Source organism: Apteryx rowi, unplaced genomic scaffold (genome assembly GCF_003343035.1).
Source record: "Apteryx rowi isolate R43461 unplaced genomic scaffold, aptRow1 scaffold_261, whole genome shotgun sequence".
Classification (NCBI taxonomy): domain Eukaryota; kingdom Metazoa; phylum Chordata; class Aves; order Apterygiformes; family Apterygidae; genus Apteryx; species Apteryx rowi.
Window position 1 is genome coordinate 358,586 of NW_020448986.1, and position 24,796 is coordinate 383,381.

Sequence of the window (24,796 nt, forward strand, 5' to 3'; positions counted from 1 at the left end):
ATCCACATGGCCAAGAAATAGTGCTTACCTTTCAAAGAAGAATTAGTACCCATCTGGGTTTCCTGATTTGTTAAGGATTAGGCTAATGATGTTTCCTTTCTTAAGCATTCTGTACTTTGGCTCAGAAGAGTAATAAAGTTTTAAAGCATATAATCACTATGTGATCAAAATGCATTTCTTTTACAGCGTGCTGCAGAAGAGGAACAAGCTGCATTGCCTGGTTATGTCCACACAACAGCTGAACAACGCCCAACTGCTTATATCCCAAATGATGAAAGTGGTCTCCCACTGCCACGGCCCTATGGTGCTTTGGCTCCTTTCAAACCCAGTGAACCTGGTTCAAACATGAGACATATCAGAAAACCTATTGTAAAGCCAATTGAAATCTGAAAAGATATCTCTTAAACCAGGAGAGGATATTACTGGTTGCTGAATCTCAAGAGTCAATAGCTTTTAAACTACATTGAAGGAATATCTGTTAGTGTTTTCCCAAATTCCATATTGTAAACAAAGCAGTTGCTAATGCCAAAACCACAGCTAAATGGTCAGTGATACAAGTTCCCTTTCTCCTGGCTAGGGGAAGCTGTGGTATGCCACATGCAGTGCAGTATTTAAAATGTTAAGAAAAATGAGTGATCATACTAGGCTTATTTTTTCCAAGTGAAGTTTATTTTATCTGATTATATTTTGCAATACTTTCCATTAAAAAGAAAAAGCTAGAAAATCTTCTCTTGTAATAGCTCATCTCTTGTAATAATTCAATAATTCACCCCGACCGCTTGTACAAATAAACCAACATGGCTTTCTGCAGTCTGGGATTGAAGTCCAAGCTTGCCAGACAAGTTTTAATTATAGTGGGAAAATATTCCTTCCCTCTGGGTAGTTAGTGTGAAAGCTAAAACTGATGCCAATGAGAAGGGAATGATCATGCACTTGTTGAAGAAAAAAAAAAAAAAGTGTGTACTGAACCCAGAGAGAGTGCTTGAGAATGGGATCTTTCTGCTTCCCTGGTGAGCAACAGGAAGCATCAGTCTGGGAACTACTCAGAGAGGATATTAGAGGTTACTACTGAAAGCCTCTAGAATCTATTTCACTAACTGAATAGTCTAAAACTTTGATACATTTTTTTTGTCCAATAAAAATGGCAGAAGTCCTACATGCTCTAATTTAAGATTTCCTCTGTGTACTGAACCACTACTACTATTTTAAATAAATGTCATAGGTCATAACTTGAGAGAGAAAAAAAAAAGGTTCATTTCTGTATAAATACAAGTGGAAAATGAGGGGAAAAAACCCGCATCAATCGTTTTTTGAAGGTGAGATTTGAACTGTAACACTAAAAGTTGTAAGGAAAGAATTAAATAAAATTCTATCCAAGTCACTGTTAAGATAAACTTCCAAAGAACTTTCTTCTTGTCCTTGTATTGCTTACAATTTTATACATATCTTAAAAAAAAAAGTTACATGCACTTAAAGGAGATGGCATTTTGTGCTAATTATAAAACTGAATACATTAGAATACAACCCCAGAGGCAGAAGTACTGTAAGATAACACCTGATCACGACAAGGAATGAATACATCATTACTGATGAATTATACACAAAAACTGATTCCTCATTTGTTGTTCTTACCTATTTCACATAATCGCACCAAGAAAACCTTTTATTAACCCAAACAAGTAAAGAGTTGCCAGTTTCTTGTTACTTCTCAATACAGCTGGACTACCTTTTTCAGGATTGTCCTGCTTGTTACAATAGTTAACTAACAGTCTAATACCAATTTTCACAGCCTGTTTTAATACCTGCTGTAGCTCCATTTGACCACTTCACAAGATAAAATGGAAGCACAGATATATTTCATCGGAAACCCAGATGTGCCTCAGATGCATTTCTCTAGGATTTATCTACAAGTCAGCAATTTTTTTCTCTCAGTAATGGTAGCTACTCAAATCTGCAGATTATTTGGAAAACAACATTATATTTAAGTTAAAAAAAAAAAAGTTGGTTTCACAGTTCTGAAAGCGTACTTTTATATGAGTAGCAAAGTTGACATGCTGTTGAAGAAAGCTGTCTATTTTAGGAATACTTGAGGCCCAAGAGCATCATAGTGTGTCTCAGTGCTGTTTCCTCTACAAATCTTACATTAACTTGATCTTGCTTTTCGCATGGATGCAAACCTGGAGAAACACCATGAGAAAGTTATTATTTACAAAAACATAAGCACTCTTCTACATTTAGTCTTGCAGTCTACTAAACATCTTCATCTAGAACACCAAAAGTTAATGTATTAGATGGAACTGTTTTAATTTATATAAAATACCTACAGCTTTCACTGCATTCTTTTGGATGCTCAGCAAAGGCAGAAAGCTTCTGAAGTTTATCTCTAGCTCTTCACAAACTGCAAAGTCTTTCTGTGGGGACACTGAGGCTAGGAGGAAAGCTTTGGTGAACTTTTCAAACAAGCTCCAAGATCCTTTATGAACGCAATTGTAAGACAAATTAGACTCTAAGAATAGCATGTCAAATTTATAGAACTCTGAATTTAAGAGACATTTCCCTTAACTGAAACAGCTCTGGAGTACAGACAGCTAATGCTACTGAACTTCCACAGCACTGGTACATTAGAAAGCAAGCTTATCCGTGGGATATTTATGACATTTAAGCTGAATTTGCTTTCCATTCTGTGGCAGATTATAACTACACAAGAGAAAACAAGCAATGCAGCTTGCCTATTATTTGGATATAGGCAAAAAATATCCTACAATGAGGAAAGCTAGACCATCTCTGGAGACCACTAGGTATCCCATATTGATTCTATACTGGAGATCCAAAACAAGACTTAAGAATAGTGGCTATGTCTGTGCTAGTAAATAAAATGGACTGGAGTATATTCTCATATGCACCGGCATAGTTGAAACTCTTTTCCTCCTCAACTGGGATGACATCCATACATTGACAGTTCTATTCTAGCTTTCAAGCCCTTACCTTGACCTGATTTTGTTTTATTATTATAGACATAACCAGCAATGCTAGACAGTGTAACGCTTCTCTTCACATACCTTGCTTTTGCAGTGGAGTCCAAAATCTTGGGATGCTTAGGTTCACTATATGATGCATGGGGAGTTCAGTATCTCTGATAAGGACCCGCAAAGACTAACACACTGAGCAGCCAATAGGAAATATGGAGAAGGCAGCCTGACTCTAAAATCTCAGTCTTGAGATCTAGTGCAAAAATGCTTACATTCATTTAGGTCTGGGATACTTTCTAGAACATAGGTGTCTCTTTCACAGAGGTGGGCCGACAGACTTATTTTAAAGGCAACTAGGTGCTCTCCATCCCTCTTGTCACAACTAAGCAGGAAGAGAGTTTACAATGAACTGGGCCAGAAACTGAGCAAATGGTAAAATGACACAAGCCTCCTGTCACCAGATGTGTTCTGAAAAATGCCAGTTTACCAACTGGATTCAGAGGATTTTGATGAAACGACATCTAGTGAAGAAGTCCTCAGACAATTCCCACCAACAGAAAGAGACCAAAACCTACATGTTCAGACATCAGTGGAGTTTTGGAACTCAGTGTTATCAATACAGTCAAGATAAAGCTGAATGTGAACAATCAAAATGTAACAATTACTAGTCTTCCAAAGTACAGAATTAACATTACCTTGATTCTCTATCTCTGCCAGCATATTAGTCAGGTAATTAAGTGGCAAAAACTCTACAGGGACCGAGTGTCTCTCAGGCGCAGGTCTGCTATACTGTAAAGGAGAACATTTCAAGTTAGTTCAAAGTTGCTCAGTACCAAGTAAGTGTAACATTCAGTGTGTTATGGTCTACAGCAAGGTTATGAGTGTCAACACTGTCAAAGCAAGATTAACAAAATAGCCTGTATACTCTTACCTGTCTATTCCCCAGCTTCTCAAGTAAGAGTTTCACATATTTCCGTGCAATGAAATTAGCATTAATTGGGTGATTCCAAAAATGGTGGACTTTTTGACCAAGAGCCTGGTAAGTATTTAAAAAAAAAAAAAAAGAAGAAGAAAAAAATCCTGAGAACATAAGCAGAGGACAGTGGAAGACTAATAAATAAGGAAAAAAATAAAATAAAAAAGAAACACATGTCCAAAAGCAACAAGAACAACAAAAATATCAGACTGACCAATTTCTACCCCCCCCCCCCAAAAGGTGTGTTATTTTGGCAAAGAAAAAAAAAATCTGGGCCATAACACAGACTGTTTTCTTTTCAGACACTGATGATAAAAGGTAAGGAGTCATAATTTTTAACCATGGGACCATCCTTTCATAGCCAGTAACCAAGAGATTAGAATACTCTCCCGGAATACGGGAAACAATCACATCCTTGCTACTCAGTTCCCGAGTAACTCAGTAAGTTTCTAACAGTCTGTCCCATTTGCTCTGTCCCACTCTGTGTGTGTGTGTACTTAAATATGAATTGAGGCTCAAAATGATTGCTTGTCCTTTATGTGACTCTGGTTTAGACTCATTCTTCTCCTAAAGAATAACAAACCCTGTTTCTCAATGCTCTGTGTTCAGAACTGCACTTCCCTCTGGCTTACAAAAGCAGAATACCACCAAGAAGAGATGCTGGGAACACAATCCACAGCCCATCATTTAGGGCATTGTGCTGGGAATTGGTAACATTGATTCACATTCTCTCAAGAAAAAAGCAGAGATTCAAACTCAGATGTCCCAAAGCTTCCTATCCTAACCACTAAGCAATCAAATATGAACACACTGTGAAATAACCTCCTCCTCCTGCTATTTTCCTGATCTAGTCTTTGCTTCCTCCCTTTCACTTGTAAGGAAATACAGACTACTGAAAGAGTTCATTTAGGAAATGCTGAACAGTTTCAGTGTTGATGAAATGCTTGGTTTTGATTCAACTGAAGTCATCTAGTGAATGTAACCTGAACTTAAAATAGTCCAAGTCACCCCAAAGTGCCCTTTTAGGCAAACAAACCATTCTCTGCGTTTTCTTCCCCAAAGCTCTAATTAGATACAATGAGGCACTGAGGAATAACTAGCAGTGTGTGTCCCCTAAAGCTCTCACAACTCGGCCCCTTCACGTCAGAGTGCAGTGGCCATGGTGTTCCCCACCCACCGGGCCTGGGGCTGACAGCTCACACAGGCCCCACACTGACCTCAGCTCACCAATCCCTGCACAAAACAAGAGACAGAGAACAAAGAACATTTTGTGGACTTCTCCTTTCCTTCCCCTTCATAAAACTGCTGCCAAATAAAGAAGCCCTTGTTAAAAGAAAACTGAAGCAGCACTTCTGGCCATTTGAACTATACATAACGGTCCATAATGAACAAACAATAAGCAGCTTGTGTTGAGAAGGGCCTGTTCTATTGTAAGGCACTGCCAGAGGGGGATCCCAGGTTTTTCTCTGCTCACTGTGGTATGCACTAAGAATGAAAGGAGAAAGAGGAGTCAGTCTCCCATTCTGTTGTAACTTTTAATGAAGCATCAATAGTTAGCTCCAGAATATGCCTTGACAAGTCACCTTATCACATGCAGGGAGGTCCTGTAATGCCATCTCCATCACAGAAATGTGGTATCACCAAATTTTATACTTGTTACTGTTTCAGCTTTTGAATCTATCTGATAAAGTGAATAAAACCAAATGCAGATGAAGAGGTCACAGTGGGAAAGGCATTTGGAGACACTACAAACAAAAAAAAAACACCATAAAGCTTCTTTAAACCCCATAAAATCTTTATGGCTTTATGCAGGTGAGTACTCAGCAGAGCAGTGTCAGTTTTGCCTACTTGATTCCTGCAGAGACCTGGAGTCACTGAAAAGCACTAGGGACAGACCTATAGTTTAAGACACCAGGGTACCCTACAGGTTATGAGCAGCAGACAGAAATTGGAGAGAAGTTCAGGTTACATCTGCTTGAATCCCAGCAAAGTCTTCCACTGGCTTGATCCTATGCACAGGGAGGAATTTTACATCCATTCCAAGATCCAAGAAGTGACATCCAAAGTTACCTCAGGAAGCCTTGTGATAATACTGAACTTAAGCTTTTCATTCTTCTCGGTGTTGTCCAGATCTACAAGAGAGGAAAAAAACAAACCAAACCAAAAAACACCCTTTTATGGTAACCACATAACTAAAACTTCCAACTTTCACTGAAGACATTTCAAATAAATATCATCTCTGTAATGAAATAAAACTTTAGTTTTAAATAAGGCCTGATAATAGGAGTGCTATTTATATTTATATAGTTTATATAAATATACTTCTATATATTTGTATGTAACTTAATTTTAGGTAACAATTTGTAGAGTAATTCAAACATTCTTTTATTACAGAATCACAGAATCACTGAGGTTGGAAGGGACCTCTGGAGATCATCTAGTCCAATCCCCCTGCTCAAGCAGGGTCACCTAGAGCACATTGCACAGGATTGCCTCCAGGCGGGTTTTGAATATCTCCAGAGAAGGAGACTCCACAACCTCTCTGGGCAACCTGTTCCAGTGCTCTGTCACCCTCACAGTGAAGAAGTTTTTCCTCATGTTCAGACGGAAGTGTCTGTGTTTCAGTTTGTGCCCGTTGCCTCGCGTCCTGTCGCTCAGCACCACTGAAAAGAGTCTGGCCCCATCCTCTTGACACCCTCCCTTCAGATACTTGTACACATTGATAAGATCTCCTCTCAGCCTTCTCTTCTCCAGGCTAAACAGGCCAAGCTCTCTCAGCCTTTCCTCATAAGAGAGATGCTCCAGTCCCCTAATCATCTTTGTAGCCCTTTGCTGGACTTGCTCCAGTAGTGCCACATCCCTCTTGTACTGGGGAGCCCAGAACTGGACACAGTACTCCAGATGTGGCCTCAGCAGGGCTGAGTAGAGGGGGAGAATCACCTCCCTCGACCTGCTGGCAACACTCTTCCTGATGCACCCCAGGATACCATTGGCCTTCTTGGCCACAAGGGCACATTGCTGCCTCATGCTTAACTTGGTGTCCACCAGCACTCCCAGGTCCTTCTCTGCAGAGCTGCTTTCCAGCAGCTCAGCCCCCAACCTGTACTGGTGTATGGGGTTATTCCTCCCTAGGTGCAGGACCCTGCACTTGCCTTTGTTGAACTTCATGAGGTTCCTCTCTGCCCACCTCTCCAGCCCGTCCAGGTCTCTCTGAATGGCAGCACAGCCCTCTGGTGTATCGGCCACTCCTCCCAGTTTGGTATCGTCAGCAAACTTGCTAAGTTCTCACTAAGTAGAATTCCCCATATTTATAATATTTCACTTATCAAGAAAAAATGGACACAGATTAATACAGTGCACTGCATCCCATTTCTTGAACATTGGAGATTTAGCATGTTACAAGGAAATGTTGCAGCTGCAACAAAATGCATAACTGTCAGAGTTAAGTCACACTGCAATATTGCTGTAATCTAGGAACAGATTTGGATAAACTTAAACTACAATTCTCTCTTCTTCCCCTCCAATTAAAAAAAAGGCAGTTAACATGGGTGTGATCATAACTGTGTGGAGAAAATGCCAAGTTTCTCCACTCCCCGTTTTGTTCCAAAGCCCTAGGCCCTGATCAATCCCACTCTACGCATGCTAGTTTGCTCCTAAGCCTTTCCTGCTGAGAGGAAACCCACATACAGACCAGGATCTCCTCTGGATGACTGGATGAGTCCATACAGGACTGATTTTAACTCCCTCCTTTGCTAACGTTAAAGTATATTTAGAAGACATTCGTACTTTGATATACCTCAGCATTTACCAAAAATATTGGTATGCTGGGTCAGGTAAGCTTTTGTTTGCTTATTTTTCTTCTTTCCAACACAGAATTTCTAGCCATTTGCAAATCCCAACACTAAGATTATCTTGCCCAAATATAATTAAAGCAAAACCTGAGGACTGGATAGCAGACTGATTTCCTTTCACGCAGACACACATTTTTGTAATGACCAAAATCCCCTCCACAAGTTCTACGATGATCATCAGCATTCATTTTTCAAAGAATTAGCAAATGGAAAAAATGACCAGCTGAAATCTGCCCCCCAACACCCCAAAGGTATTTCACTGCCTGCAAGGGTCACTCATATAGTCTGCACCCTAATTTTCTCCTTGCAGCTGGGCAACGCTTTCAACTACACTCTTCACTGAAATAGCACTCTGGGAGAGCAACTGAATCTCCTGGGCAGTAAATCTTGTGTCTGAGTTCAAATGGTTGAAAGGACATCACTCCCAATCAGCTGGCAGTTAAACAGATGAAACACATTAAACTCACTGCACCTTTCAGCAGTTTCCTGACACACGTTTCTGTCAAATGCAAGACTCCGTTATCGATGTAGTGCAGGAGAGTGTGCAGAGGGAGACATCGAACACCAAGCCCCAAGTGGAGAGTGTGAAAACCTATGAGAAGGAGACAAACTTGTTCAGTACACCAATATATATTTTTTCTAAAAAGTCTGTAATTAGTGACAGGCATTACACTAACTAAAGCTTTCCTTTACTTCTTATTTTCCTTAATTTCTAACTGTTTCTAGTCGGTGAGGAAAAACAGTTTTATCAAAAGTTACGTAATCTTGTTTCAACATCCTTTACATTCTCTCAGCTACACCCTTGTCAGAAAGAGGAAACCAAGGGAGACTGAAAAGCAGGCTGCACAATCAAATATCTGCAAGCTTCCAGCTTATATCCAAATTATGCCATTAACATGTGTTTTATTTCTCTTTCTTCTCAATCAAAAACTAAAGGTCTCATCACACTCTCTGTAGCTGCCATCCACACATTTGCACAGGCAGCAAGCATTAAGACTTCAGTTTCCCACTTAACTCAGACAGATGATGGTCTTGTGTCACACGAAACCATCACATGGCAATATTTCTCCACACACAGTATAAGTCTGAAGTACAACCTCTGACCAAAACCAGTTTTGAGCTTGAAGACAGATCAGAAAATGCAAACCAGAAGAAGATTCAAACAGAATCAGAAGGCAGAAAGGGACTGGAGCCTATTTTATGTTTTCTGATCAAATTCGGAACACCTTCTAATCAGTTTCTGCCAACCTGTATTTACAGGTAGGCCTTGGTTCCACAGCTATCAATATGACAGCAAGCCAAAACTTTCTGTACAAGCATTCTTAATTGGATTAAAATTCAGTCCAAATCTACAGAGCTTGGCTGTAAATCCCTGTCCGCTTTGGCAAATTAAGTCACAGCAAACCTAAACATTCAATGTTAAGAAGTCTTTCCTTTACAAAAAAAAAAAAAAAAGTGCTTTGAAAAAGAGTGTAAGCCATTATGAGAAGCTCTAGGAAATGAAAGTCTACTATCTTGATCAACTCTTCCATCTAGGGTGGGGGCAATCCTTTCAGGACAAAATTAAGAAAACATTAGCAGGGCAGCAGCATGATAAAACACACCCATTGTTTTTCCTCCAGGATAGAATTTTCCCTTGTAGCCCTTGACACTGAAGTCCAGTTGTCTAAGAAAAATAAATACACAAAAGAATTCTAAATCTTACTTCTGAGCGAAGGCTGTGCCCAAGCACTCCACTGGAGTCTGAAAACAAAGAACTAAACCTTTAATTTGCTGTCTCTGTAGTACCTACTTCGCTTTGTTTCATTTTGTTACTTGTGTTTATGGAGGGTCTTCCCCTCCATAACTGTGTTGAATAGATTTCAATAATGCCAAAGTTAACCTGACACACATGCTGCAACTCGTGCTTTTCTGGGAGGAATTCAGAGCATTGCCCTCCTCACACATGGATTAAAACTGAAATATCCATATCCATAGGACTTACCTGGAGGTAAAGGCAAGCACATGCCATTTGCAGCTTCCAGAATCCGACTCATGATGTGGAACACTGCAAACTCTGCTGCACTTCCTCGTTTATCACTGCATTTAACAGAGTAGCAACTTATTAGTAACCCGAGATGCCCACAATCTCTTGGTAGCATGGTCAACTTGTTGTATAATACGTGCACTAAATGCATGCATTTTGGGTTTATCACCATGGGATGGTAGGTCTGTCACCTAGCAACACTAGCTATTCATCTAAATGTGGATATACAAGTCTTCATGGTGGCTCCTTTCCCCCACTACCACATATTTACAAGTCTCAGTAATACCTGGTAATAACATCAACAGGTTGAAATATGCTGAGTGCTGGTATAAGTGACTTCAACACCCATTACCGAGCTTGAGAGCACTGAGAATTCAGCAACTCTGAACTCGAGGCATACAAATGCATATAGGATTAATACTTATGTTGGCTTAGACAGGGCCAGCAGGATCTTTAAAAACAGTAAATGCTCATACACCATGTCCTATCCCAGTTAAAGATGACATTCACAGTACAGTAAACACTGACTGTTCAACAGTAAGTACTGTTGAACACCAAATTATGCCCATATTTTAAAAGATGGGCTGAAAACTTTAACAAATTACTTGCTCACAAGCAGAAGATGCAGGAATGAAGCTGGTATCTCCTCCAAACTTCTTTCATCATTCGATGGATCAAATTCAGCTAAAACAAAAAAGCAGAACATGTCTAGGAGTCCTTGTACAACAGGCCCTTAGACTTCATTTGTTTCACACACCAGTTTAGCTTTTAAATTTATCATGGGACTCCTCTTACTAAGCCTTCAGCATTTCTCATCTTTCTTTTCCTAGGTGCTTAAAGTGGCAAATTACTTAAAATACACCAGAATTGCCTGCTTCCAGGAAGTCTAAAATAAGTGCTCTCAGCTCATCCAAGCACTGTGCAACACATGCAGCATCCTAACACATGGTGCTTCTCAGGGATCAATTGATCTCATACTCTTGCATCGAATTCTCAAAGACCTGTTTGCCATGAAATAAAAGCTACATCTCCAAATGGCTGAGCATTTGGCAAGGAGGGGTCCCTATGGCCTAGACAAAACTGGAAGATGTTGAAGACAGTGGAATATTCAGTCTGTTGGAAAATGCCTACAGGAGGAATCACAGATCTTGTACAGGCAAATAGGAAAGATGAGACAGGCAAATGCCTCTCCTCTCCTATGCAGTTTCCTTCTTGTCTATGGGGAAGTAAAACAACCCCTTGGCCACAGAGTTTCTTCCATGCGCTCCCAAGCTGACACACAGAACAGACTGTCAGCATACAAAGCCATAAGCCCTGCTCTCACTTGGCCTTTCTAAGGTTCTGCAGCCTAAAGACAGAAAGTATGCACGGAAGAGCTGAAATAACTTCCTCTAGCCAGGCCCTCATAGCTGTCACATGCAACCACTCTCATATCCGAGTAACACAATGGAGATGCTTCCTGTATGTCTTCTATCTCAGGGCCTCAGAGTGCTCAAATCAATCAATCCCAGGAAACTCGAAGGAAGCAAGTCTGATCCCTGCTTTACAAAGAGGTGTCACAAGAAGTTATAAGCCCTCTCCCCCCACAAGACGGCCAAAATCCAGAAATCCTATTTCCCATTCTCTTTTCTCCTTACAGACTCTGCCCCCTCTATCCTCTAACTTGTTACAGGCTCTGAGTGAGAGGCAAGTAAGGCACAGAGAAGTCCACACAAATAGGCCAAAAGAGGAACTCTGGTCCCCACTAATACACATGAGAGCGCTCTTGGTACAAATCTCTCTGAACTTGGTCAGGAAACTCCACCACGTAGCACCTCTTTCTTCCACCCTTCGCAACTTAATCCAGCCTTGCTCAGCAGGCTGCTGGGGCAGCTACCTGACTCAGAATAACCACCTCATACTTTCCATATCCATACTTTCTGGATGCAGTGGAAAACTCCAGTTTAAGCTCTCAGGCATAGGGCAGGTTTTCTCCACTCATTTTCCAGGCCCAGTGAGGTTATGGAGTCTCCTTCTCTGGAGATATTCAAAACCCGCCTGGATGCAATCCTGTGCAATGTGCTCTAGGTGACCCTGCTTGAGCAGGGGGGTTGGACTAGATGATCTCCAGAGGTCCCTTCCAACCTCAGCGATTCTGTGATTCTGTGATTCTGTGAAATGAGCGATTTCCAGTTTTCATATAAGGGTCAGAACTACCGCACCTGCTGCCAGAATGACCTTCATCTCCAGCCAGCACACAGAGTGCAGCTAAGGCCTGCTGCATGGGGAATTAAAGCTGGATCTGAGCATCAGTGCTGAGATGAAGGGGAGCTTCTTACAAATTTCAGAATCACCTCTTCTTATTTGTACAACAAAAATTATTTTCACAGGCTTGGTACTTCAGAATCAGTATTCTTTGCTTAAGAATACAGCTGACTTTACAGCTTTTGCAGGGTATAGAAAGATAACAACTTCTTAAGAGTCAAGGTCAATTTAGCTATGACAATATACCTAAATCTTAAACACAAGCATGCTCCTGACATGATGTCCTCACCAATGAGGCAACTCACTTTGGAGATCTGCCATAATGGACACTGTAGAAAACACATGGAGAAAGGAAGCCATGTCCCAAACTGTTTTCAGAATGAAAGACACAGACAAAGGACACGAGAGAAAGGAAACGTCTGTTTTCTAGAGGCAGTACAGTCAGCCTCCAGTTCAAAGTTAACCGTGGGTCTCTGGTGGAACCAAACTAAGATTAAACCCAATTCCTTTGCAACAAAACCATTCTTCTTTTAGTAACGATGAGGTACAATATAAGTTTTTTGTAGGCAAGCATCAGAAACCTTGGAGTGCTCAAAACTATCTAGAGAAAACACAATCAACAGTGAGCTGGTGCATGCAGTAGGGCCTAGGCTGACATTTTCAACAGTACCTTGCCGTCTTGAAACATTTACGTTTCTAGGCCAAGGTGCTGAGTAGACTCAAGTTGCACTAAAGTCATTAGGGACCAGAAATACTCAACTCCCATACATTTTCTGTAGGAACAGCCACAGAAGCAGCCAAAGCAAGAGCATCAGGAGCAAAGGGAGCAAGACAAGGCCTCATTGTCTTCCAGATCCAAAACTGTATAGGGGATATGAGGGAGTTTTCTTCCTTCTGAGGAAACCCAAATCCAAATGGAGTCTTTTTTCTACTCCTCCCCAGTTGGGAACATTTTTGATAATTAGCTACAGACATCTGCCAAAAAGGTGCAGCCACAGCAGTGACTTTCAGAGAAATTTCTACAGTTTATTCTGCTCTCTCTGCCCTGTGCCTGTCTGTTCACCCTGCCTCCTCTTCCATTTGTTGTCAGGGCAGCAAGTGTCAAGCTACTTCTATAAATTGTTTACTCGCTTCCCTGCCCAGCTGAAACAAAAAGAGTGAGGGGGCAGATATGGAGTAAAGCTGTGTGGGCTAATGGTCTGTGATTATCTGTGATCCTCTCTGCTGTGGGGTAAACAGTGAATACAAAGGGTGATTTGCGGTCTGATGCCCATGCTGGTGAGGGGGTGAGGCAACGCTCAGGGCGAGGTGGAGGTCTCACCACTCAACATTGCTCCACCCAAAACGACACCTGGGGCGAGGCGGGAGTCTTGCAGCCTTGTGTTGTTGATAGGGGCAAAAGAAAAAAAGGCCAGCAGTCATTGACACCCTCTGCTGAGCTCGACAAGGACCAAATATCCCACAGTGTTTGACTCAGCCCCACCTCGCCAAGAGTATAAATTCAGTGCATAAACGATCCTCCATTTTGAGGACAAGAACACCAACCTACGGAGGGGTCGACAGGCCTGGACCTCTCTCCTCCCCAAAACAGGGACGCCTTTTTGGTAAGGTTTGCGCCTCCGACAACGTCGGATGTTACCCCGGGAAAAATACCATTGTTGAAAGCGCTTAATTATCAGTTTGAGCTCAGAAAAAGTAGAATTTGTTGCAGTAAGTGCATTCATCACTGGCAATCCTGAACCTGTTGATCTGTCCCTTTAATAAATTGTTTATTTTGATCAACTTTGTGAACCTGACTCAGTGAAGCCCTTTTGAGGAGGGCTCTGGCAGGCAAAGTTGATTACCAAATTATTGTTCAGCTGTGTGAACCTGACCCAGTGAAAGCCCTTTGGAGGAGGGATCGGGCAGGCAAAGTTGATTACCCCTTTCCCTCCCTTCACGCGACAGTAACAAGCTGAGATAAAGAGACTGTAGGAGAGGTGGGACAGAATATGGGCATACAAACAACTCCTGAAGGTTAGGTGGCACGGGAACTGGTAACTGGGTATATTCAGGCTCTGCAGAACTCCTCTGTGAATGGAAGGGAATTCCCACAGGAATATTTCATTAACACTTCCTCACATTACTTCTTTGTATATGTTCTCCAATAGCAACCAGCCACTAATCTGCTACTCTATGATAAATTGTTGATGCCTCCATGCCATTGCTACTTTAACTTCAGGTAATTCACACAGTGACTACAAATGGTGGAGCCCCATTCTCAGTTACTCCTCTGTTTCTAATTTAACAAATAAAAATATTACAACATTCTATGAAGGCAAAACACACAAGCAAAGTCATTTCAAATCCCTCCCCGTTTCATTAGCTGTAGCTCTGCTACACACTGCTGATATCACAGAAAACTGTTAGAAGAATCAAAACAACTCATTCCCCGGGAAAACTTCCAAACATTTAGGATTCACAAAGGTCAGAGATGTGAGAATTTCTGACCAGGATAAGCAGAAACCCAAGCCTAACAATAAAATGATTTCTACAGCTAAAGATCTAGCAACATGTGCAAGCCACAGGGCTTGTATTTGTTTAGAGTATCTTTTCCAAGAATGAGAAGTCTACAAAATAAGAGAATTCTTGTTTTTAGTGAAGTAAAAAAAAATATATATATATATAAAAAATAGTAACTGGAAAACTAACGAAGGAGAACACACATTCTGCTTCTTTTCAGCACTGTTTTCACATACAAAACTTTGGATTGTGCCATACTGTTCCTATTTTAATCAGCCACCAATTTTCCTTTTCTATCCATAAAGATACAGAAATACCAGTGATTACATACCAGTGATTATAGCTTGACCAGCTCGTTCACTGGTAGAGTGAAGCCTGAATATAACATCCAGGCAAGTCAGTAATCTCAGTGGAAGTTGCAGCGGTTCAGAGAACATTTTCATGTCAACAGCATAACTGGCCTGTACAAGACTTCTGAAAAGATGCAGGCACCAGTAGCCTCAAGTAAGTTTCTTGAGATTTCCAGCTCTAGAAAACAACAGTATGGAGAGTTTCTGGCATCCAAGAGCTATATAGACTAAATTCTACTGAATCCAGCACTAGAACAAACAACGGGATTCACTAGTTGCCATGTGAGCTCCTATTGACTTCACTCTGCATTCTGCACTGACAAGATTTGGGATCAAGACGGACAAAACCAGGTACAATAATTTTTATGCACAACAATAGCCATGGTTTTTACAGCTTATTTCTTGAAGTTTCTCTCAAGATGATGAAAGACTGAAAAAATAGGGATTTTGAAAGCAAGTTCTCACTGCAGGTCATATGGATTTGTTTGGGCAAAACTCTCTCTCCTGTTATGCTCAGCCTATCAAAGTCCATATGCAGCACTTCTGAAGATTTACTTCCACACTGCACTGGGGTGAAATAATTTTTTTCTTAATCCGTATTTCCCCCCAGTAGCACTTTCATTATTCAAACCATAAGGCAAATTTATTCTACAGCAAACAAAATGGTTCCAAAGAACACTCTTTTGGTACTTTCAGGATGAGTTCAGATTTCCACTTTTGGGAACAGACCGTATTTGTACAAGTTGTAAAGGGAAATGGTTGTTCTGTATTCTGAGTGCCCAATACGATTCTTTTAAATATTATTTAAGCATTATTATTTACTATATAAATACATATATTATTAAGCAGCAAGATATAGTTAGAGGAAAAACAACTTAAAAAAGCCTCCTCCCACCAAACACATGCTATACACACACAGTATACACCTCCCCCCACCCCTCAACAACTACATGCTTATTCACATTAGTGACTATAGCATCATACTAACCAGATTTGCAACGTAATCCAAAACTATTTGGTCAATCTTCTTTTTTCCTACATACTGTAGATGTCTCATAAGGTGATCCTTTAGCTGAGCGACCATCTAGAAAAAGAAGCGAACAAATCAGTGTCCCTGAGCTCTCTTTAAAGAGATTCAAAAGCTCCACCAGGTGCAGGGCCTGATCAGCAGGAATTAGCACAACTTTCTCCCCATCACAAAACTCCAGTTCACTGAGCCCTCAGCTACTATATAAATACTAAACTACCATATAAATATTCTGTATAGTATATATACATGTACACACACACACACATATATGTATATAGCTACTGTATAAATATACTATAATCCACCAAAACGAGTGCTAAGTTAAACTTTCAATGGCTCTGAAGAGGAAAAGCTTAGATGTCTTAAATTTCTTCAAGTCTAATCAAGTTAAACTTGGCAAGTATTATAAGATGTGCTACAGCTTTCTTTACCTTTCTTCTGAAGAACAGTGGGGAGAAAAGTTTTTAATATGAATGGTGATTCCTGAGAGTATAAGTATTTATTACATACAAATAAATGTGGGGGACTTTACTACAGAGTTAACTAACATCAGCACAACTGCAATGAAATAATCTGAGTGATTTAAGACAACTTCAGGTTTGAAAAAATAAAAATAATAATAAAAAAATCAGTGTACAGAGTCTTTAAAATCAGGTGTTTAGTATGATAAGGTCTGTACCACTACCTACAGTCTCCTCTCTGTAATATTCTCTGACCTCACTTAACTTCTGTTTGTGATTTGGCCCATGCTGGCTCCTGACTGAGAAATGCTATGAATTGTTACCTGTATCAAAGCCCAGAGATCAACTGAGATAAACAGTATCTCTGTCTCAAGCAGTTTACAAGATTAGTCACACTGTGTCAGGAGGGCAATACAGATTTTGGGAAAGCACAGAGAAAGGACAGTGAAGACCTGCTTCCTCCTTCTGAGTAAACTGAAGGGAAGGAATGCAGAGAAGTTTCAGAGGATGTGAGGCAGAATTTGGAAATAAGGAGGCAGGACTGCAATGAATGAAAACACGAGGTGGATTTGGACTGACAGGACAGCGTTGATATGCTCTTCAGAGATGTAGTGCTGAGGCCTTCCAATGCAAGCTGAAGAGTTTAAGGTGGTGATGAAATATCTAACAGTAAGAGACCGAGAGACAAGCCAAGATGTGTATTCAGACAGAAAGAGGACAAGCAGGGGATTGAGACAGGATTTAACATCCAGAAGCATTAGGATGATAGATGAAAGCAGGGGAGATCACTGGTGAAAACATGCAAAAAAGAAGGTGATCTCAGAACAGTCCTAGAGTGAGGTAGAAGGAAAGGAGACAGCAAAAAGGAGTTAAATGGAGGAGCAGGACAATCTTCCATTGTCTTCTCTGAGAAAAGCAGCAGGTAGGGAAGTCACCAACACAGGTTTTCAGGATACAAAATAGCCTAAAAATAACCAACAGGTTAATATGAAGCACAAGGAAGATGGAATAACAGTTTCTAGCCACAGAAAAGTTGTACTGGGGAAAGCCCCTTTGACAAATTAACCTTTTGCTACTGTTTTCCCCCTAGGCCTTATGGTATCTTGACCTATTAAGAAGGAAGCCAAGAACTCTGATACTTAGGGAATACCGTGTTTATCCTTTAGCTACTCTGAGTGAGCTTCCCCCTCAGCACTGGAACTTATAGGCTTAGTCTTTACATTTGTTGAGGCTGTGCGTCCTCTAGTGTACAGGGCAACAAAAGCACATACCAGTCCCATTAATAACTGCTGCTGGTAATCTTCCTCTTGAAAGAGAGGTGTTAGCCTTTCCTCTGAAATAAACAGAGCAAGAATCATTTAAGGACATGACGCCACAGAAACACCATGAGACTTCAACCAACTTCAAAAGCACTTAAAAACATACATAAACAAATGGAAGTTGTGCTTCTCTTCACTCACCTGAAGAACTAAGATGGGGACAGAACCAAGGATTGTGTAAGAGAAAACTAAGGAATGGAAAATAACCCTGCATCTGCCATCTTTCCCCTCAAATGTTTCAACATTGTTTTTGCATAGAAGAACACAAGCCTGTCACACCATTTCACACTTCATTTGCATGCCCCTTTTCTTTGATATTTAAGAGAAGTATCACATTGTGGCAACTTGGTAGAGCAAAGAAGCTAGGGGAACCACCTGGGAATATCAGTGCAAACAGCTGGATGGCTTTTCTAAGGAAATGGCTGGACACAAAGTAGATATTCCACAGAATGATCTCTCACATTCTCTGCAATGGCCTGGATGCTTCCGTTATTTTGATTTGCAGACCACTATGTAAAGAAACAAAACTTTTAACTACATGGAAGAAGGTAAAAAAAAAAAAAAGATATAGCCCAATATCAGCTGAAGCTTAGCAGCCTCCATTTCCTACTCAGTGCTTCCTGTCTACTAGCAGCAAATGAAGAGAAATGATCTACTTCATCTTTCACAATAAAACCAAGTCAGTATTTTTCAGAACTGAGTGCTAAATTCTTACAAAGTTCTTTCCAACCCTCTTTGCTCACTTTGAAATACATTTACTTCACCACTTAACAGCTCAAAGACCTGTAGTGCTCAATTTTAAAGGACCTGAAGAAGGACCTACAGAAAAGATACATTACATTATGCTCATTACTGGCTGGCACCTCTCTGGAAATTCTTGAGGAACAGTAAAAAATATGACTGATTTATCAATGAGCGTCTTTGGAAAACATGCCAGTAGTTTGAACCTGAGGCCACTGGAGTTGATTCAAGGTCCTAAAACTCAGAGTCCCTGGCAATAACCAACTAAGGTGCAGACAACCAGTGCAATGTATTCATTTCCAGCCCATAACATTCTGAAAACTTGTGGCAATAAAATCAGTGGGCAAAACTTAGATCAGCATCATTTCATAGCACACATCAGCAGGGCAGGCTGGAGTCCCAGGAGACTAATGTCTGAACAACAGGAACGTGGTTTACTACTGAATTCAGTTTTACCTACTTGTGACAGTGGAACCAAACATCAAGAAAAAATCTCAAGTTTTCCTGTCCAAGGAATAATCACTACATGTCTGCTTTCTCTACACCATGATTTATCACCTAACCACAATCACACCAACCACAAATTCTATAGTTGGAAAGGCAGCTACAAGTGGACAAGACTCAGCAATAACACGGTGTCATCTATACTCTGCTCCAGGAGAAAAATCCTGGAGAAAAAAAATCCTTAGGCAGAAAAAGTTTTAATGCTTATGTTAAGCTAGAACCTTTATAAAGTAGGAACTTTATTTTCAAAGGACTCCTAGTCAGTACACAATCCTATCACCACTACCAGAGAGAATGTTTTCCTGTAATTTAATAATCACTCATCTTCATCCCTCAAACTCTTCAGTGCTGAAAACACACATGGCAATTTATTTTTCAGCCAAAAACAGCTAGATGGAAATATTCTAACAAACCTTCCAGCTAAGGCCTACATCAGCATAAGTTCTACTTACCACAGTCCCAAGTGTCCAGATGAGACAGCACCCTGGGGTTGGAAACAAAATCAGCTTGTTTCATAAGCATTTCTCTAAAGAATTTCTTTAGGACATTAAAAAGCTTAAACAATTCTTTGGTCTTTCACATGCAGATAAAGAGATCCAAGAACTGTAATTCTGACTACATTTAGTAAACATATTAAATAGCATAAAAAGAATTCTGTCTGCCTAGGTTGCATAAGAAGGCTTCATATCTACCATAAATTCCCTAGTTCTAGAGGCCTGGATATTTCAGATCAAGCTGTAGTGATCGTAAGGACTCCAATACTTGATTATCAGCTAGATAATTTTCTTCAGAACAAGGTATCTGATCAGTTATCTAATGAGCCATACTGGAGAACACATTTAAATCCTTCACCACACTTCAACAAAATAAGAAAAGGTAAACATAATAAAAAAAACAACCTACTTTTTTGCATTTTCAAAAATATTCCTCAAATACGCTGTGGTTCTTCTTTCCTCTTTCTGAATCGTAAACAAACAAAAATCTCCAAATGAACAAACAAACCAGAAGGCCAATTAAAATACTTCCTGATGAAAGGCAGATGAGAAATTAAGTTGATTTTCCCTTTAAATGGAAATAAGCACAGTGGAGCTTTAACCCACCTTTCAACCACCTATGCCCACAGGCACCCACATACATCTAAATTACATGATAATACAGGTTTAGTTTCATTATTTTTGTTTAGTTTCATTATTTTCACAGAATACAACTTACTGACAACAACCTTATAAGTAAAATGACTGAAAGTCTTTACACCTCTCATAACCAGGTTCCCATTTCTTTATCCCCATTACATCCTTGAAGAATTCAAAACAAAAACAAAGACACACTTCCATGTTTAGCTTTAAAACAACCATTTAAAAGACAGCTCTGGAGATTATTTCAATGAATGTATACTTACCTCTTCCGAAAGGTTAAGCCATTCCCTCCTCAGGACATTGTTGTGGTAATGCAAGTGTGGCTCTGCATACTTCACACTTTCCAGGTTTGAGTTAAGTTTGTCCCAGAAGCCTTTAGAGTTTTGAACCTGCAAAGCATTGCAGGGAAAACATGAATACAAGCTGCACAGTTATGGAAATATTTAATCATCTTGTCATTAAGTGATTGGAAAGAATGGTGATAATTGTAGTTACATGGCAATCTAGCCAAAAAAAAACCCGAACAAAAGCAATTGCTCTCTTTTTTCAATACTACTTAAATTTTACCCTAAACATTTATTCTTTAAATTTAACAGCAGGGGTAGGAGCTACCTATACCTGAGCTGAAAAGCTGGTGGCTGCAATGCAGATACCTAGCTACCTTGGGTCCTTTTACAGTCACTGGGGAGAAATGGATACTTCTAAGCCATAACTCATGTGACCCATTTCAGATGTCTGGTTTAGGATGGGAAGAACCGCACCACAGACTACGCTGACCATACTGTCTAGAGTTCCACTGACTCAGAAAAGGAGCCTTAGGCAACTAACTTGGATGTAAATATTTACATTTGGTCAAATAAATCCCACTCTGGTTTCCTAGTAGCTCTAAGTAGAGGAGCAACACTACAACCCTGGCAGTGGCAGACTAGCAATATTTTCAAGCTGCATTAATACTTCCACTGCAAACATCCATTTGCCAACCTCAAGCAGCAGACTCTCAACCAGAAAAGAAACAAAATCCAGACATTCCCACAGCAGTTCTAAAACCTTTGACTCTAATGCTGAAAGTGATTTAAACTCAGCTGTGACAGGAGGAAACAAACAAACAGGTACTGGTTTCCTGAGCTAGTTCCTGGACTGGCTGTAGAGATTTAAGGCCACAGTTTATAAAGGGGGAGTGATTGAGATTAAGGCACTTCATTTTGGCAGTTTTAAAAAACAAGTGATGGTACTTGCACTTTTCTTCTCCTTCCCACCCATCTTACCTTTCCAGTATAGATACTACAGTAGAAACGTTAGAAGGCAGAGGGAATTTGGATTCACAGTAATTCCTGGCTTGCTATAACATGTTGGATTTTTTAGAAAAGTGGGGGAGGGATAGCAATAACAATAACTTCAGAAGAAAACCTCAGATGCCCTTAAACCATTTTCTACTATAGACTACAATTTGCCAGTGAAAATAACATGCAGAGACTCACTCCTGCCAGCCATGTCCCTCTTGCTGCCAAGTCTGAGTGTTGCTTTATTGTTGTAGCTGCAGCAGAAAAGTAAATGTATTTTTTGCTTCAGGTTACTTACACTTAGCAGCTGGAAACTAGAAGGGCATACAGCACCGTATGTTCACCCTGCTGGAGCTGATTAACAAGATCTACAATGGACTACCACAGTATCTTGCATAAATGTTACCAATATGAAACCAGTGGAAAAAAAAATCAAGACTACAGAGTAAGGGTATCATCTAGTGACCAATTTATGCAACTGCGACAGCACTACCACTGCAAAGATGCATTCAGGCCACACAGAAGTTTGATTTGTGGTAGGGGGAAGCAAGACAGCAAGTTTCTTTCATATATTGTCTGTAACAAGAAGTGGTAGACTTCAGAATTAAAGCAGATGCCACTGAAAATCTGCACTGTCTTTAGGTCTTATTGAAAAGTAAAAAACTGAAAATAAAGGATTATTATAATTAAATCTGTGATCCTCTGGGGATCACAGGGGCAAAGATTTGAGGGAGAAGACTCCTTTATTCAGTCTTAAGTGGTCAGGAATTAATGCCAAAGTATGAGTGCCTAAAAGACACTGTACTACCAGAAGTCAAACCAAGGCCTTACCAGCTCGCAATCCATCAAAAGCTCCCACAGAGCCTTTCATAAGTATTGTTTTTTTCACTAAAGACAACAAGCTCTCTGCTTATAGTCCCTGAGCGATGAAGGGTGCCAATGACCTTCAAGTCTTCAGGAGAGCACACTCGCCTCTTGAAGAATTGCTGCAATACCTCTGCCCAGCAGCGAAGGCATTCAGAGCGCTGCGTAACTAACCCTGCAGGGAGCCAGGGGCAGCTACACCACAGATCTCCACTCTTAGCCCCAGCAAAGGGCGAGAGAGAGGCTGCCTTTTCCTGTGCCGATCTCCCAGGCAACTGCTTGTGCTACACGTCTTCACTCTCTTCTCCCAAACTCCCTCCCATTTTCTTCCCCTCCTCCTCCTGCCCTTCACTCCTCCCCTTCTGATAGAAAAACCTATGTGCACTCCTTCAAGTTTGTTTTTTTGTGTTTAAGATCAGACACATATTAATGACAATGTGTAAAGCTTTTTGACAAGCTGACTCTTACTGCTCCCCCATTCTCATAGCCTCTCTTAATATCTCTTGCTGAGCAGGAATTTGGTGGCAAAACAGACCTGTTACCAAAGGAGCCATGTTACATTATGAATATGGATACAGTGCTCCCAAAGGCTCTCAACAATTCAAGGGCTTGAGAACTTTAAAAAGCTTCTCAGGTAAACAACTCACCGTCCTTTCTGTGAAATGCCATAAAATCTGATGCAGCAGAAATAATATATATAGGACCAGATTCTTCACCAGGGTCTGACTGTGACACGAGAACATACACCAACCGAAACCCCATCAAGTGACCAGTTAAACTCAAGGCATGGTGGCTTTGTGTCACTGGAGTGGTACAAAGCAGCCAAAGCAGTAAACCCTGTGTATTTATATCTGTCCTCATTTGAGAGCCAGAGCAATCTGCAGTCAAAAGCAGCAGGAAATATGTGTCTTTAGTTCAACTCTGACCTTTTCAGTCTGTTTAGGTTTCAGACAGAAATAGGAAATGAGTTCCACAATCAGGAAGTATAGCTGCTAAAGGCATTTGCCCCCAGAGGTTTGAGGTTCAATCTCAGACAAATTAAAGGCCTGCTAACTTTGACCTTAGTGAATTACATGGATAATTTAGCAACACAATTTCAAGATCAGATTTTCCCAGGTGTCTCATCTCCCATGGCAGCCTTCCCAAGCAAAGCACGCAAAGCTCGATTTGCAGATAACAGTGATGTGAATCTGAAGCAATATGGCTGTAATGCAACCGCAGAAGAGTCAGGGGGCAGTGGGTAATTTCACCAATTTTCAAAGGTTTTGTTAAAACTGAAGTTTTATGAGCTAACTGTAAGTACCTGGGAGAAAACAGACTCTCACCTCACTAAAATTCTACACAACACAATATTCTCATGTATCCAGAGTGTGTTCCCATGGAGAACAAGAGACCACTTGTGGGTAGCACTTGGGAAAATGTGAAGTGTTTTCCTAAATTGGGGACAGCTGAGGCAGGGAAAAGGAAGATGGGAAGAATCATTCATCTTGTTTTCAATGGAAAGTACAGAGTTTCCTACCCAAACAGCATGTGCTCCTCCCCATCCAGCTCACTGCCTTTTCCAGGCTGTACAGGAATGTGTCTAGATTTAGGTAGCCAAATCCCTGACATCAGTGCAATCACAGGATGCTCTGGACAAAACAAAGGGAGGGTCACGAACCACGAGTACCAATGGAAGCAAAATGAAATCTCCCTTGAGCACTCCAAAGGGGGGATATGTACTGAGAAATCCTATACACCTTTTGTGCCAAGAAGTTTACCTGCAGCTAACAAAGTCACAAACTGAAGAGGTATCAATCAAATCTAGAAAGAAATAATTCTTGGAGGGCCTTCCCTGTTGAACCGAAGAAGTCTCTTAAGAAAAAAAAAAAAATATATATATATATATATATATATATATACACACATCTTTGAGGTAGCAAACATCAGTCAGGAAGACTGATATTTTATGAAATGGGTCACGCATTTACAATAGGGCAATTTTCTGTTCACCTCTAGTTTTGGACAGGGCTGTGCATGCCAACACTGCTAGTATTCAGTTTTAAAAAGTAAAAACAAAGCTCCTACCTGCCAATATGAACATATTTTTATATAGAAACTTACCTCTAATATAGGTAGAGAAATAATGTCTGTTGCACATGTTACTCCAGGGATAACCTATAAATACAGACAAATGTTAAGAATATAATTCACTTGCCATAAAACACAGCCTGTTTGAGTATCTAAGTGAATCTCCATTACCCGTTTCCTTTGGGAAATAATCTAACTAACCAAGACTGTACATTCAGTTTTGCTGAAGAGAAAGCTAGAAGACATTTTCTCTCACTGATTGCATTTAGGAAAAGATAACATTAGAACAGTGATAAATTACAAAAATTCAAATTAGCTATTTGGTATAACTGTGGGGGCTTATTTAAAGTTATTCTGCTTCTGCAACCTTACTCAGAAATCTTAACTCTCTTGAAACTGTTTGTCTTGGAAATAACTGCATGACTGTTGGTTAAAGATATTTTGTATCCACTATAAATATCATATGCTAGGCA

At 40.4% G+C, this 24,796-nt stretch overlaps 2 protein-coding genes across 11 annotated transcripts in view; one reads left to right on the forward strand and one right to left on the reverse strand.

Moving 5' to 3' along the window:
• Positions 1-943, forward strand: part of CCDC146 (coiled-coil domain containing 146) — a 91,137-nt gene extending 90,194 nt beyond the window's left edge. Inside the window, exon 19 of the mRNA XM_026067738.1 lies at positions 187-943. Coding sequence (XP_025923523.1) covers positions 187-390 — 204 coding nt within the window. The 3' untranslated portion in view covers positions 391-943. The remainder of the gene's footprint in view (positions 1-186) is intronic.
• Positions 944-1,958: 1,015 nt separating this feature from the next.
• GSAP (gamma-secretase activating protein) overlaps positions 1,959-24,796 on the reverse strand; it is a 49,446-nt gene continuing 26,608 nt past the window's right edge. For 6 of the 10 annotated variants that reach the window (XM_026067727.1, XM_026067726.1, XM_026067728.1 and 3 more), the window contains 13 exons: positions 24,357-24,410; positions 20,373-20,498; positions 19,877-19,932; positions 19,426-19,457; positions 17,681-17,742; positions 15,907-16,002; positions 10,436-10,506; positions 9,781-9,875; positions 8,269-8,388; positions 6,016-6,077; positions 3,901-4,005; positions 3,665-3,758; positions 1,959-2,177 (listed from right to left, as the gene is read on the reverse strand). In XM_026067727.1, coding sequence (XP_025923512.1) covers positions 2,077-2,177; positions 3,665-3,758; positions 3,901-4,005; positions 6,016-6,077; positions 8,269-8,388; positions 9,781-9,875; positions 10,436-10,506; positions 15,907-16,002; positions 17,681-17,742; positions 19,426-19,457; positions 19,877-19,932; positions 20,373-20,498; positions 24,357-24,410 — 1,074 coding nt within the window. In that variant the 3' untranslated portion in view covers positions 1,959-2,076. Of the gene's footprint in view, positions 2,178-3,664; positions 3,759-3,900; positions 4,006-4,183; positions 5,431-5,528; positions 5,691-6,015; positions 6,078-7,155; positions 7,267-8,268; positions 8,389-9,780; positions 9,876-10,435; positions 10,507-15,906; positions 16,003-17,680; positions 17,743-19,425; positions 19,458-19,876; positions 19,933-20,372; positions 20,499-24,356; positions 24,411-24,796 lie in introns of those variants that run through there. The other 4 variants (XM_026067732.1, XM_026067733.1, XM_026067735.1 and 1 more) reach the window with 4 other exon arrangements.